At 45.3% G+C, this 13,329-nt stretch overlaps 1 protein-coding gene across 10 annotated transcripts in view; it reads right to left on the reverse strand.

Moving 5' to 3' along the window:
• The window catches only part of stxbp5l (syntaxin binding protein 5L), a 130,966-nt gene that overhangs the window by 111,327 nt on the left and 6,310 nt on the right, over positions 1–13,329 (reverse strand). For all 10 annotated transcript variants that reach the window (XM_005743764.1, XM_005743762.1, XM_013913510.1 and 7 more), the window contains exon 2: positions 3,722–3,819. In XM_005743764.1, coding sequence (XP_005743821.1) covers positions 3,722–3,819 — 98 coding nt within the window. The remainder of the gene's footprint in view (positions 1–3,721; positions 3,820–13,329) is intronic.

Consider the following 13,329-nt stretch of genomic DNA (forward strand, 5'->3'; position numbering starts at 1 on the left):
CACACACACACACACACACACGCGCACACACACACACACAAGCACACACACACGCGCACACACACACACACACACTCGTCAGGCACTTTCTTGATTATATTTGTTCTCTGTAAACCAAATCTCAGCACGTGTTGGGCGTCTCGCTCAAAGCAGAGGGAGGAGCGTCCTAGGAGCCCACTGCAGAGAGCCTTGTTGCCAACCCACTGCGCCAACCCCGATGACATTGTTGCTATGCACTATTCATCAGAGCGGGACCGGTCCTGCTGTGACTGACTCAGCCATTGATGTTAAATACGTGACATAAAGACATGAATAACACAGCTGTCCACACCGAAACGCTCGCGCAGCTTCAGAGTTTCTTGGCGATGGAAGGGGAGGAGGGTTTAAATCATGATTACACGTAGGAGGCAATTTGTCACTGGGGGAATACAAAAAGCACAACGACAGTATGTTGACAGTCTACTACGCAAAACACCCACGGCGTGGTTACGTGACTGCAGAGTAATTCTTCCAGGATGATGTGAGTCGGAGCGGCTACAGGTGAGGACAGGGTTCAGTTTGTTTATCTTTTTGATAATGAAGTCATGCTGAGATGTGTTCAAACACCTCTGTGTATTTGCTCTCACATTCTACGTTCATGTGCAGTGATGTAAGACGGTCTCAGTGTCACATGTGACCCAACAACAATTTAAATGATCATCATTCATGAAAAGGAGGAAAAACACCTGAATCTGAAACAATAAATGAAGGTAAACATAAAGTTAAGCTACGACACGAACAACCTCAACGTGAATTCCAACTTAGCTTTTCAATTCAGTCTGTACAGCGCAGCGGTCCCCTCCAGGTGCTTTATCCTGTAAAGTAGAAACCCTACAACAATACAGAGAAAGGCCAACAATCAAACGACCCTCTGTGAGTAAGCACTTGGTGACAGTGGGAAGGAAAAACTCCCTTTCAACAGGAAGAAACCTCCAGCATAGCCGGGCTCAGGGAGGGGCGGAGCCATCTTTGACATACTTATAGGTGAATGAGTGGTGGTGTTATTGCAGACGGCGTTCTTCTGCCCACAGAGAGCAGGTCCAAACACCTCGAGCTGATGAAGTCAGGCTCAAAGCTAAACCCCAGACAACATAGCGTTAGCTTAAAACGGTCCGGTCTGTGTTTTGACCCGAGCTGTAGCGTCTGTGTTAATAAGCTGCTTGATTTGACACACTGGGACTTTCTCCGTGTTCCTCCTGCTGATTCTGTTCATCAAAGAATCAACGTTTGTTTTCATGGAGCAGATTTTTGCTTCAGTCTGGTTATAAAACGTAGTCACAGTGAGCTCCAGCACAGAGCAGCTGTGAGGATCATCTTTGTTTGTAGCTGGTAAAGATGTAAATGTCAGCAGAGAGCTGCGACTTAAATATCTCTTCTTGTGTACTTTTATCACCATCCTTAATAATGTAACTGAAGTTGCCTTTGTTCTCCACAGTGTGCCACCTCTATCCGTCTCTACCTTCATGCTTCTCTCACAACTTCTATTCCTGCTATTTCTAAGCCGCTGAAAGTCATCTCAGCTATCGCAGCAACTCCTCAACCCACCGAATCCACAGCGCTGCTTTGAGCCAGCTTCCCAAATCTGCTCTGAGTGTACGTAAGCACACTCGCCCCAAACACTGAAGCCCGGGAATCAGGTAAACCAGCATAAAGAAACAGAGCTGCTGTAATAAAATAAGATCACATTAACTGTTTGTTAGGTTGGTGATGAAGAGCAGCTCCAAGACTTAAGTAAATATGCATGAAGTCGCCCACTTAGGTATAAAAAACAAAGATTCAGGATGAAAACAAAGCAAAGAGATTCCACTGGGACTCCGACGTATTGATCACTGTTCAGGATGTACAGAGGCAGACCACACGCTGGGAAACCGACTTCCCACAGACGGCCCACAAACCCACAGTCCTGCAGTCAACAGTGTCATGTGAACATTAACTGTGATCGCTTTAACCAAGCATACATTTCTACATACATTTCAACCAGCCGTAGTAAAACAGCTAAATGAGAGGAAACTAGAGGAGAAACAAAAGGAGAGCGTTACAGAAGATGACAGGTGAATGTTCAAAGCCTCGGGAGGAAGAGGACGGACACTGAGACAGGCTGTGAAGGACAGACGAAGGGTAAAGTGAATAAATAAAAGCAGAAACGGGGGAAGGTCCACGAGACAGAAGACGACAGCAGGCGAGGCAGATTGAGAAAGGGCAAAATCGAGGAGTGAGACCGAGAGAGAGCCAGAGAGTCTGTGACGGGCCACTCGGGAGCCGAGGGAGGTGTGTGCAGCATGTCAATACAAATGCTAAGTCACTCAAGGGCTTCCATGCAGCTGCAAGCCCAGCCGAGCTCTACTGTCAGGTGTAGGACACAGCAGTGGGGACTAACGGCTAACTCATCTAAACCTGATCTGAACCAGGTTTAAAGCTTCTCAGCTCAGTTTGATCAAAGATGACAAGCAGATTAAATCAAAGCTACAGCGCGTCCCAATCTGCAACAAACCGAAAACCAGAGACATGGACCCCTCAGGTGTCTGAGAACACAGGTATCTGCTTCAGAGAAAGCCCAGAGGTGAAGGCACCGCAGTCACCTGAGAGAAGATCCAGCTCTGCAAACAAGCAGCTCCGGGCTTCAGCGGGGCCCGGGGATACGATTTTAGGGATAAATCAAACCATAATTGATTAATCCGCCCATCACTTTATGAGTAAGTGCTGAAGGAGACTGCACACCTGCGCCAAGGCTGAAATCCACAGAAATATCTGGTGGTGTTTTCTTGGATTTCACAAGATCATTTTTCATACTTAATTTAAAATGTATTTGTGAAGGTAGCACGACGTGTGCTAGAAGAACCTGGGTTCAGGTCCTGGATGTAATCTGTCATCCATCCATAACAAGCACACACAGAGCTCTGTTCCTCCTGAATGTGAAGTCTGTAGCAATTACTGAGCCAGCTGCTGCATTTTCTCTTCCTAGAGGTAAAGTTTTAAAAAATCTGATTGGATAAATCTATTTTTATGATTGCGGGACGGTAACGCTTTAATATTTAAATCAAATCTAATACAAAGAAATAATTATGGAATGAAGAACATATTAAAAAGGAAAATGCTGGGATATTGATCGGCTGGAAGAACGGATTCAGAGCAGAGATGAAGTATTTGGTTCAGTCGTTAGCTTTGTCAAATAGACACATATTCACACAGCGTCACGTCCACCTCTGACACTCTGGAGCTTTTACGCTTTCTTTCAGCACAGAAACCACTCGGCCCGCTCACGCGTCACCCCGGCGGGATGTCTGCGTGGCTGCTGCAGCGTCCGTGTTTGGTGCCTCTGCTGGAGGAGGACGCTCGGTGTTAACGAGGGTGTAACATCGTACCTGTGCTGCAGTTACTCGTCCTCCACCATCCCTGTGACCCAGGAGACTGTTGCAGGGTGAGTCTGCAACCAGACAAGTGAGTGACACGAAATGACAGGATAGAAAGAGGAAACAGAACCAGAGGAGGAGGTCAAAGGTCGGAGCTGCGGAGGCCCCTGCTCGGCTTGTACAGGAGGAGAGACATAACACAGTGGGAGCCGCCTGCTTCTGTGGCAGCAGTAAAGTATTTACAGTAAATACATTAAGTCTGTGTTTTGTGTGTGATCAGAGGTCATTGCTGTGTGTGTGGGCGGGGTGAGTGAACAGGAAGTAAAGGATACATTCGTACTCCACCAGATCTCGAACCGATGGCCAGGATCTTCTGCACGGGGTCAAAGGCCAAAGCGGTGGGCTGGTAAGGGAAACCATGACGCACCGTCTGCAAAGAAACACACAGATCATCTTGATTTATAACAGTGATGTCAAACAGGAAGCAGGAAATGCTTCGTTTCAGCGTGACTCCAGCTGCAGAGGTGTCGTTTCAGCTTCGACACGTTTAGTCTCACCTTGAATGAGGTCACACTCTACAACACTGAACTCTTAAACATGACTAATGACATCAAAAGGCCTCAATCGTTTTCATTTTTACCACATTTTAACGTGAGCACATGTTTTATGTGAACACATTTTGTGAATGATGACAATCATTTGTGTGCCTGCTGCTGTGCTGTTCATTAACTGAACCCAGTAATAACACACAAACACTTGTGACTGCAGTGCTTCTGTTTTCTGTGACTGAGGTTAAGCTTTAAAATGACCGACGGTGAGGGCAGCAGCGAAGAATACGCAGGGCTGCGTGCAGACGCGGCTCGAACTGAGCATCAGAGTGAGGACCAAATGGGATTTAAGTGACTTTGAACATGGTGCTGCCAGCAGACTATTACAGAGTGTTGATCTGCTGGGATTTTCCCACACAGCCATCTCTGAGGTTTACAGAGACGCTTCAGAAAAAGAGAAAATATACAGTTTTAGACAACAGGTGAGTGTAAAAGTGCAAAAGTACTGCTGTCTGTCTATGTTTAACACTCACATGCTGATGAAACACAGAGGCTTTACAGTAAGTAATGAGCGAGGATGCAGGACCTCTTATTCATGCTGTAAATGGATTATGAACTGAAGGAAATTGAACTTGACTCACAGTCAAATACAAAAGCCTGACTTGGCAAAACATGGCTGTCTCTCCCACTCTGAGATGCAGTGCATGCTCTGCAGCTGTCTGCTGTAAGTCATGTTAAATTTCCCAGCAGTGGCTCACTTACAGTAATCTGCTGTGGGGGGATGCAAAGCTGTGGACATCACCAGAGCTGACTGAAAACATGTTTATGGGAAAACTGCAGTATTAGAAAGTAATATTACAGGATGATACAGAATATAAAATAGTTTCTTATTTTTAGCTTTGAATGAGAAAGTTGTTGGGCTGATTTCCTCCAGTTCAGACAAACCGGTGCAACACACACAGACCAAGCTGCATCCTGTAAAGTGTTTACCTCTAAATGCCTCAAAGTGAGTCACAGTGAAAGCCTCTCAGCGCACACTGTGGAATTAACACACGCAAAAACACAGGATGCATTGTTTGTCAGAGAATGTGTGGCTGTTACAAAATACATTTCATTTGCAAAACTCTGAAGGAAACTTGCTGAATGATACACTTCCAGTTCTAAATCCACAGTGTGGGTTTTGGCAGCCATTGTTGCCAGACTCAGCAGAGCGTGATGAGAACCAACGCTCACCAACCAGAGAGGGAGTGTGTGTTTGTGTGTGTGTAGCACGCTAATCAAGAGTGAGACGTATCCTAAGGTCGCTATCCGTCACACAAACAGGGTCGAGTTCCATGCCGCGTCCAGCCTGCGAGTAAGAAACAATAAACAATAAGCTTTTGATCTAAACAGACGTTTTGTGAATCAGCAGTTTCATTTCATTTGCTCTGAATGACGTTTAAAAAATAAAGAACAGTTCCACAGCTTAGCGTTCAGATCACAGCACGCAGCAGCTGACGACCTTTGTATTTCTAATAACTCTGCCACCTGTTTTATGCAGTGCAGAAACACTCACTGGGGATGATGATTAATATAATGAGTTTTCATTACTTCATGCTTCACGGTCTATCCCTATCCGGTCTTTAAGTCTGACGTCATTAGCCGTGCCTGGGCCCAAACTCCGCTTCAGGTCCCAAAGTCAAACGAACACTTCAGCATCACTGAGAGTTGCAAACTGTCTAAATTCTTTCATCTTTAATAAAACGATCAGCATTGCTGCTTTACCAGGTGTAACAATTAACTTTAACATCCATGAAAACAGGATTTATTAAGTTTAACAGAGTTAGAAGCTAGCAGGAAGTTAGCTCGCTGGTTAGCTAAACATGATATAGCATGTTCTGACTGAGAGATTTTTGAAAAAATTCAAACGTACAGCTCTGCTATCACTTCCAACATAAATGAAGACAGAAAACTAAACAGCAGTGACGTTTGTAGGGTTACTGAAGTTGGGCTAGCTGCTATATAATGATGTGCTACGTGATCGCTAGCAACACAGCTATGTTAGCCTAGCATAAACACAGTGAAGCTGGAGGATGAACGCTAACTTTTTTCCACACGATAAAAGTTAACGTGAGGGTTCCTGATGGTTAGAGACAAATACAATCGCATGGCAGGATGCTGTAAACGGACCAAACTTCAGTCAGGAGAACAACTGAGATAATCCATCCACAATATGAGGTTAGTCATTAATATACTGCTGCAGGGGCTGGAGTTACATCGTAAGGGTTAAAATCTGAGCTTTAAAATGAACAGTGGTGGTAAAAACCGAGAGAGGCCGACAGGGATCACTGACTGTTTTTTTGGTTTTTTTTGTTCAGATTAAATAGAACAAGATACAAAACATGTTAAAAACACAACAGCCTTAATAAACACAGTAGTTTGGGCCCAGAAGCAGGTCTCATATGTCATCACTTAAAACCCGATAACTGTTGACATGAAAGCTCTCACAGGTACCTGAGCCTGTGCTCATTTCTATACAAACGTTTCCACTAAATATATTTTTCCATTATTTAAGTCCCTCTTTAATAACAGCTACCACATGTACTGCTGAGTGTGTGCGTAACTCTGAAATAACAGGGCTGCTGATGCTTCTGAAGGCACTGAGCCGTGACACTCGGATATGCACCATAAACTCCAGCAGCAGCACTCTCACACGCATGTTCAATGACTTAAGCTACTTTGAAAAACAACGGCTTGGAGATTGTAATTCTCTGCACAGGCTGCTAACATCAGGAGCTCCAGCTCAGCTGTCCCATGCCCTTAATTAGTCAGAGATGTTTGTTAAAGCTTTTTATTGCATGAATAGTTTATCCTCTTGACGTCGAGGTTAAATGATTTTCTTTTACCTCCCTGTAAGGTCAAGTTTAACACCAAGCCTTAGCCAGCCAGTCGTTCTACGAGTGACGCCTTCAGAACAATACGACACTGACATATGTTCACCCTCCTGTAGAGCTGTAGACGATCCTGTCAGTGCTGTTTCAATGCTTAAAATCTCAGCTATGGTCATGGCGCCTCTCCAGTGGCAGTCCTGTTACGGTACAATTCTGCTGGGAAGCCTCAGATCATTCGTGTCCCGTTTGCTTTGACACAGCACTGTTGCACACTAAGAACTTCCCCCATGAAAGCTTCCTCCAGCGGGACAATGTGCCATGCCACTCCACAGAAAAATCCTCAGTAACGGCTCGAGAAGCACGACAAAAAGCCCGAGGCAACGACACAGCCTCCAAAGTCCCCAGATCCCAGTCCAATCAAGCATCAGCTCGAAGCTCAGGAACTACCCCGATCCACTGAGGCCCCGCCCACTACCCCGAGTATCTGACTCCAGGAAAACCCTTAGTTCAAAACTCTGAAGGCCACAGCTGCATTAGGTAATCCTACAGTGACGTGCAGCACACACCTATTTACGTCTGCAGTCTGTGAGTCAAACACACACCAGTTAAATTAAGAAGAGAAAGTAAACAAACCCTAATTATTACAAGCATGCTCATGCTGTGGATGTAGGCGAACACATGCATGTGTGCACGCAGCGAGCAGCGAGTATCTGAGGACCACCTGCAGTACATCTGTGTTATGGCTGCCAGAGGCGACATTACATCAACTCCTGTCTCCATCCACCCTCCTCCCCGCTCCGCTCTCTCTGATGTCCACACAAACACAACCTTTATGCACGCTAGCGTGATGTTCAATCGCATCACCCTCTGCACGCATACACCCCCCACCCCCGAGACTAATACCACCTCATGCCACCCACGAGCCTCTTTCTCCACACAGCGTTCAGCTGCAGAGCTGGTCTAGACCCCTGTTTCTATAAATAGCAAGCAGCACCCAACACTGCCAGCCAATTGTGCATTGAGCAGCTATGTCTCCAAATATCAACACAGAGAAGCAGCACGGGATGTTTCCGATCTACATGTGACTACAACATAAAGGCGCTACGCTGCTAATTTTGTGGAGCTCAGTGTGCACGAGATAAATAAGAGTAACACGTCAGCTCTCCTCTGCTTCTCAGTCATTAGCAACCACTAAGGTACAAAAGCTAGCTAGCTTCTCAGTTTAAGCCAGCACCGACCTTGTTATTGACACCTCTAATGATAACCATCATCAGCTCAATATTGCATTACATCAGCTCAAGCTAATTATCATAAATGTCACCAGCAGCTGAGTGAAAAGTAAACAAGTGGTGTGATTAACATGGACACGCTGTGTGTGGCCTGCGCAGCACTGACCGCAGCGCTCGCGGGGATCGTGTGTGCTGAGACACCAACAGCAGCAAAATGTTTTCAGTCCCTGAACAAAGCTATTATTTTTGGAGACTCGGGGTATAAGGTACATAAATTCAGATTTCACAGCCGAATGTACGACTATTTTGTTCACGCGTCGTCTGACAAATGACCTCCGGAAAATGGAGTTAGGACATAAAAATAGCAGAATCAACAAACCCGAGCAGTTCCTACCAACCAGCACAGAAAGTGTGCATGTGCTCATATCTGCCACTCTGCTTTAGACACATCAGCGTCACAGGTGGAGCGCTGCCCCACCGTTTCTCTAACTTTAAAAACTCACTGCTTCATCAGTTCATTAAGCAGCACGGCAGCATCACCGAGGACCCGACTAATGAGTCATGCATTAACCAGACGCTACACCCTGATTGTGATGGTGCTTGGATACATTTATTGACACAAGGAAATCGCATGGGGAGCTTTGCACACGGCTCACGAGTAAATGGAGGAAGTGATGGAGAGGCCACTTGTGATGTGCAGTTTGAGGCGAGAGCTCTGACAAGTGGTGAATAATACATAGAGAGAGTAGTATGTGAGCAGGCAGCAGAGGAAGGCAGAAGAAAGAGAAGTGATAAGAGAAGCACCGTGCACACGGGAGGTCACGTCTCTGTGTTTCTGTTGTCACATCTGAGGTTGAATAAAGTTTTTATTCACTGTCCAAAATTTTCAGTTTTAATTTAATCATTGAAACGTTCAGTGTTAGCTTAGTAAATTACTCTGATTACATTAGTTTGCTTAAATATCTATTGGCTGGAGTCACATAGGTATGTTAGACTCCTCCCATTTTTAGTAAACAAAAAATGGGCGGAGTCTCAGTTTTCTGTTAAACTCTGTGCTAACTGGCCTCAGACTCGTTTGTAAGCTAGCTTAGTTCATGGCTGATCTAGTCTCTGGTCTATTTTTGCGATGAAAAAACTTAAAAGTACCTTTTTTATTAAAAAATGTATTTTTCTCTCTTGTGGGGCACTTTCTGAGATAGCCAAACAACTCAAAGGCGTAATCTACGGTGGCCCTGAGAGGTCAAACACAGCGCAAAAAGAAAACAGAAAAATGCTGCAAACGTGTTTCTGGGGACGAGATAACGGGACGGACCGGCTGCAGAAGTGACAGAAAGCGTGAAGGATGGCGGCGCCACACTTTAATGAAGCAGCGTTGTCTTCGAATCACATGATTCTCGTGGTTCAGGTTGTCAAACTGATCTTATAGGTTTGAATGAAGAATGAAGCCGAGGTAAACTTTACTCTTTCATTCCTGTTACGTGAAACTGTGGTGAGATTCAGTCGTCTCATCCACTGCAGAGAAACAGTTTCTTTTAATATTTGATTCTTTGAGGGATTTTCTTCTTTAATTTTATGACATGATAGACTAGCTTCTTGTTTTTCACAGGTCAAAGGACCGACTGCAACCATGTTAGAACTGAATATACGAGCAGGCAAACGAGTCATGTGGCCGCAGTAATCGGGACACACGAGTCCTGTTGTGCCTGAGAAAGATTTCATAATTACAGGTTATTATATCTTGGCTGGTTTTGTTTGGTAAACACAACAAAGATGCTGTTGCTACACGCTGAAACCTTGATCTTAAAAACCAAACGCTGCTCTGTAATTAAAAAGCTGGCATTAACAGTGAATGGCCTCTCCGTGCGCAGAATCTTTTATCGATGTTTCTGCCCAAATTAGTTTGACTTTGCTTGAAACTTCAAGATCAAAAGTTTTGAAGCTTTTAGTAAGAAGCCGTGTTTTATGCAGATGTTTATATTGATTTAAAATGGAGCGCAGCAGCTGTTATTAGGAAAAAGAACTGAACTGAAGGCCTGCACGTCACAGGAAATGACTCGAGATCAATGAAGCCCACACTCAGCTGTGATTTAAAATTCAAATTGGAGTATTTCAGCGCTCCCGTGGCAACACTGTATGCAAATCCATAAGGCCGAATCAATCCTGAATTACATAACTGGCCTGGTTGAAGCATATCTGCTTTATAATCAAGCCAGAGATTTCAGAGCTTTTAATAAACACCTCATTAAACAAACCAACAGGAAAGGATGTGAAATTAGCAGCTGCTGGAAGCACAGTTAGAAGCATGTCTGACTGCAAAGGTTACGAACTCCTTGCACATACAGCTCGTCCCGTGTGCTGCCCTTGTACATACAATTAGTTCACGTGCATCACCCAGGTGTTGTAGCACCTGTCCCCTCCGGCTAATGTCACCATGACAGACAGCAGTGCAGAGGAACGTGTCACAGTCTTCCGCACCAATTTACTTTACAGCGTCAGAGAGACCATCAAACAAACACGGATCCACGTGGGCTTCCCCACCAGCGAGATATTTCCAGCGTGCTCTGAAATTCCTTTGATCCTGTCGGCTGAAAATAAAGGCAGAGCTGGGGGGGGGGGGCTGTATGTGGGAAACAAGCATGAAAAAGACAGTCGTTACAAAACACACCTGAACCCAGAGAGTCCTGCCTGTGATCGACACATCAGTGCTTCCTCAACTCTGAGATATGAATTCTTATTTTTAGTCTTTGAATTAAAAATAGTTGCACTGAATATCGAATATACAGTAATGTTCTAAAAATAGAGAAATGTATCTTAACACAGCTGCATCTCTTTGGTTCCACATCACTGAACAGATATCAGGTCATAGCAGCTTTCAGAGCTTCTGAAGCCAGATCCGATTCTGCACCTGAGCACATTCCTTCTGTTTGCTGTGAAAAGCATCGAGCAGACATGACGTAATGGCACATAAAGAGTGAGAAACAGATCCGTTTCACAGCAGCGATAACCACTACCTCCAAATGTGCCAGCTGAGGACGTCAGCTCACTGACAGGATCCAGCACGAGAATCACTGCTTTGCACCAAAAACAGAAAACTGTGGCATGACCAGCTTTTCATATCCAGCGTCTCCTGCAGGCTCTGTTTTCCGTGAACAAAGTGATTGAAGGATTTCAGAGTGTGATTCTGCATCATGCTGAAAAGCCAAACAATGAGGGGACTTTCATTCGTCACTTAGAGCGAAGCTGATCTAATAAGCACTTCCTCTATCCACTGTCTGCACGCGCAGAGCTCGGTGCACAGGGCGAGGATGCTGAGTGAGAGCTCAGGAATATGAAAATGAATGAAGGACCTGTGAGGGGGGGGGTGCTTATATGTTTGCCTTTGTCTGTGTGTCTTTATATATTTCTAATCTGAATCATTTGTGTGGGGGGCATGTGATTATGTGCACATACCCACACAGATCCACGTGGAACCATCTTTGCTTTCCTAACTCGGCTCCTGCATTATGTAACGTCAGCCTCCCTGTGAGGGTCGGGCTGGTGTTTTAAATCTTTTCATGAACTGTTTACTCTCAGAGGTTTGTCCTGATGCTTCGTGCTCTGGATGTCTTCCTGTGTCTTTGTCTTCTTCTTATTTCCTCTCTGTGTTTGTTCTATTATTGATGCAGTTGCTGCTGTGACAGAAGGGTTTCTATCGTTTTAACCTTCTTAGTGTGTGTGTGGGGGGGGGCTCCTCTCTTGGTACGAACACATGCGTTAGGTGATTCTAAATCATCTGTGGGTGTGATCGTCGTCCTTCTGAGAGTGTCAGTGTGGTGACCTGTCCGGGCCTTTGACCCCGACGACAGCTGGGATGTCTGTCTGATGACTGTAGAGCTTCATACAAGTATTTACTTCCTTACAAGCAAGCAGTGTGCTGACAGCAGCTTACGGCTCTCTGATATCTGGCAGCGTTTAGCACTGACCCCTTCGACTTAAGCACATATCAGTTCAGATGAAAGTGGCTGACAGCTCAAATCTGTGATTTATTCCGCGCGTGTGTAAAGTAATGCTATCTGCTCACGGGCGTTCGCATGGCTGCGATTGTCGACTGCAGCTTCATGTTGTGGGGGTCAGCGCGCAGCCAAGTGTGGATGTACCATGCACAGGGTTTAACATTTTAATCCCAGCAGTTAATGAATCAGCCATGGCGTCGGCACGGGGCCTCGGGCTTCATGGGAAATGTAGAAGTGGCCAAAATAATCATATTTCATGACTGATAATGTGACATGATGCTCCTTCACACGTTAAAACTGCATCCATCTCTGCAGCTTTTGATTATGATGTTTGTCTCGCCAGATGCACCAAATTATGGATTTCTTTGTGGAGGAGCACTAATAATGATGATTTAAACTCTGGCTTCTTCAGTCACATACTTCTAAACACCAGTTAGATGAGGACCGCACGGTGCTTGAGAGCGTGGCTCTTAAGAGCAGAGGGATGTACTGCCCACTCAGAGAGGCGAGGAAGGAACCTGGTGTTGGTTTTAAAGCGTTGCAGTGATTTCATTGTGTGGAGAATCAAACAGTAGTGTGTATAGAGAGGCCAATAAATGTGCACTGCTGATGTTTATCTGCAGGCAGCCACAGGATGGACAGAAGTTTCAGGAGGAGGAAGAGCAGCAGGCGGCTCTGCTGTTGCTCATTAGACAGATCGCAGATTCTGAAGAGCCTTTATGAACGACGAGACTGATGCTGTGAGTCAGCAGTGATTCTTCCCCTTACACAACGTGGCCTCGTAAACATGAGCAGTTATAATATGACAAAACTGATAAGAACATATGGTGGATGGGGCCGTCCAGGAAAGGGCGGGGCCTGAAAATCGAGGGCGATTGTAATGCTTTAACGGTAAAGATTTGTCTATATGAAAAGCTAATGCTCGCAGTAAGAAGCACAGGTCACTCAGACAGAAGCAGGAAAGATGGAAACTGAGTGAAACAAAGGCTGTTTGAACAGCTCACTGGATTATATTTGCACAGCGTGAGGTGAGGCAGGCTGCTGTCGCCGAGCGGGCGTGGAAAGCCCACACAGAGCCAAGAGGAGGCCGGTCCTCTTTTCCTCTCTCAAACACAGACGGATCCACAGCTTCGAGCTTCGGCACACTTCACCGACAGCTAATCCTCTAACCTGATTCTCCTTCATAAGACTAATAATTGCTTTCATGTAATTCAGGATAAATAAACTCATTAACTGAGCCCGAGTGCACACACACACACACACACACACACACACACACACACACACACACACACACACAC

Source organism: Pundamilia nyererei, unplaced genomic scaffold (genome assembly GCF_000239375.1).
Source record: "Pundamilia nyererei isolate P.nyererei 1_Seehausen unplaced genomic scaffold, PunNye1.0 scaffold00135, whole genome shotgun sequence".
NCBI lineage: Eukaryota > Metazoa > Chordata > Actinopteri > Cichliformes > Cichlidae > Pundamilia > Pundamilia nyererei.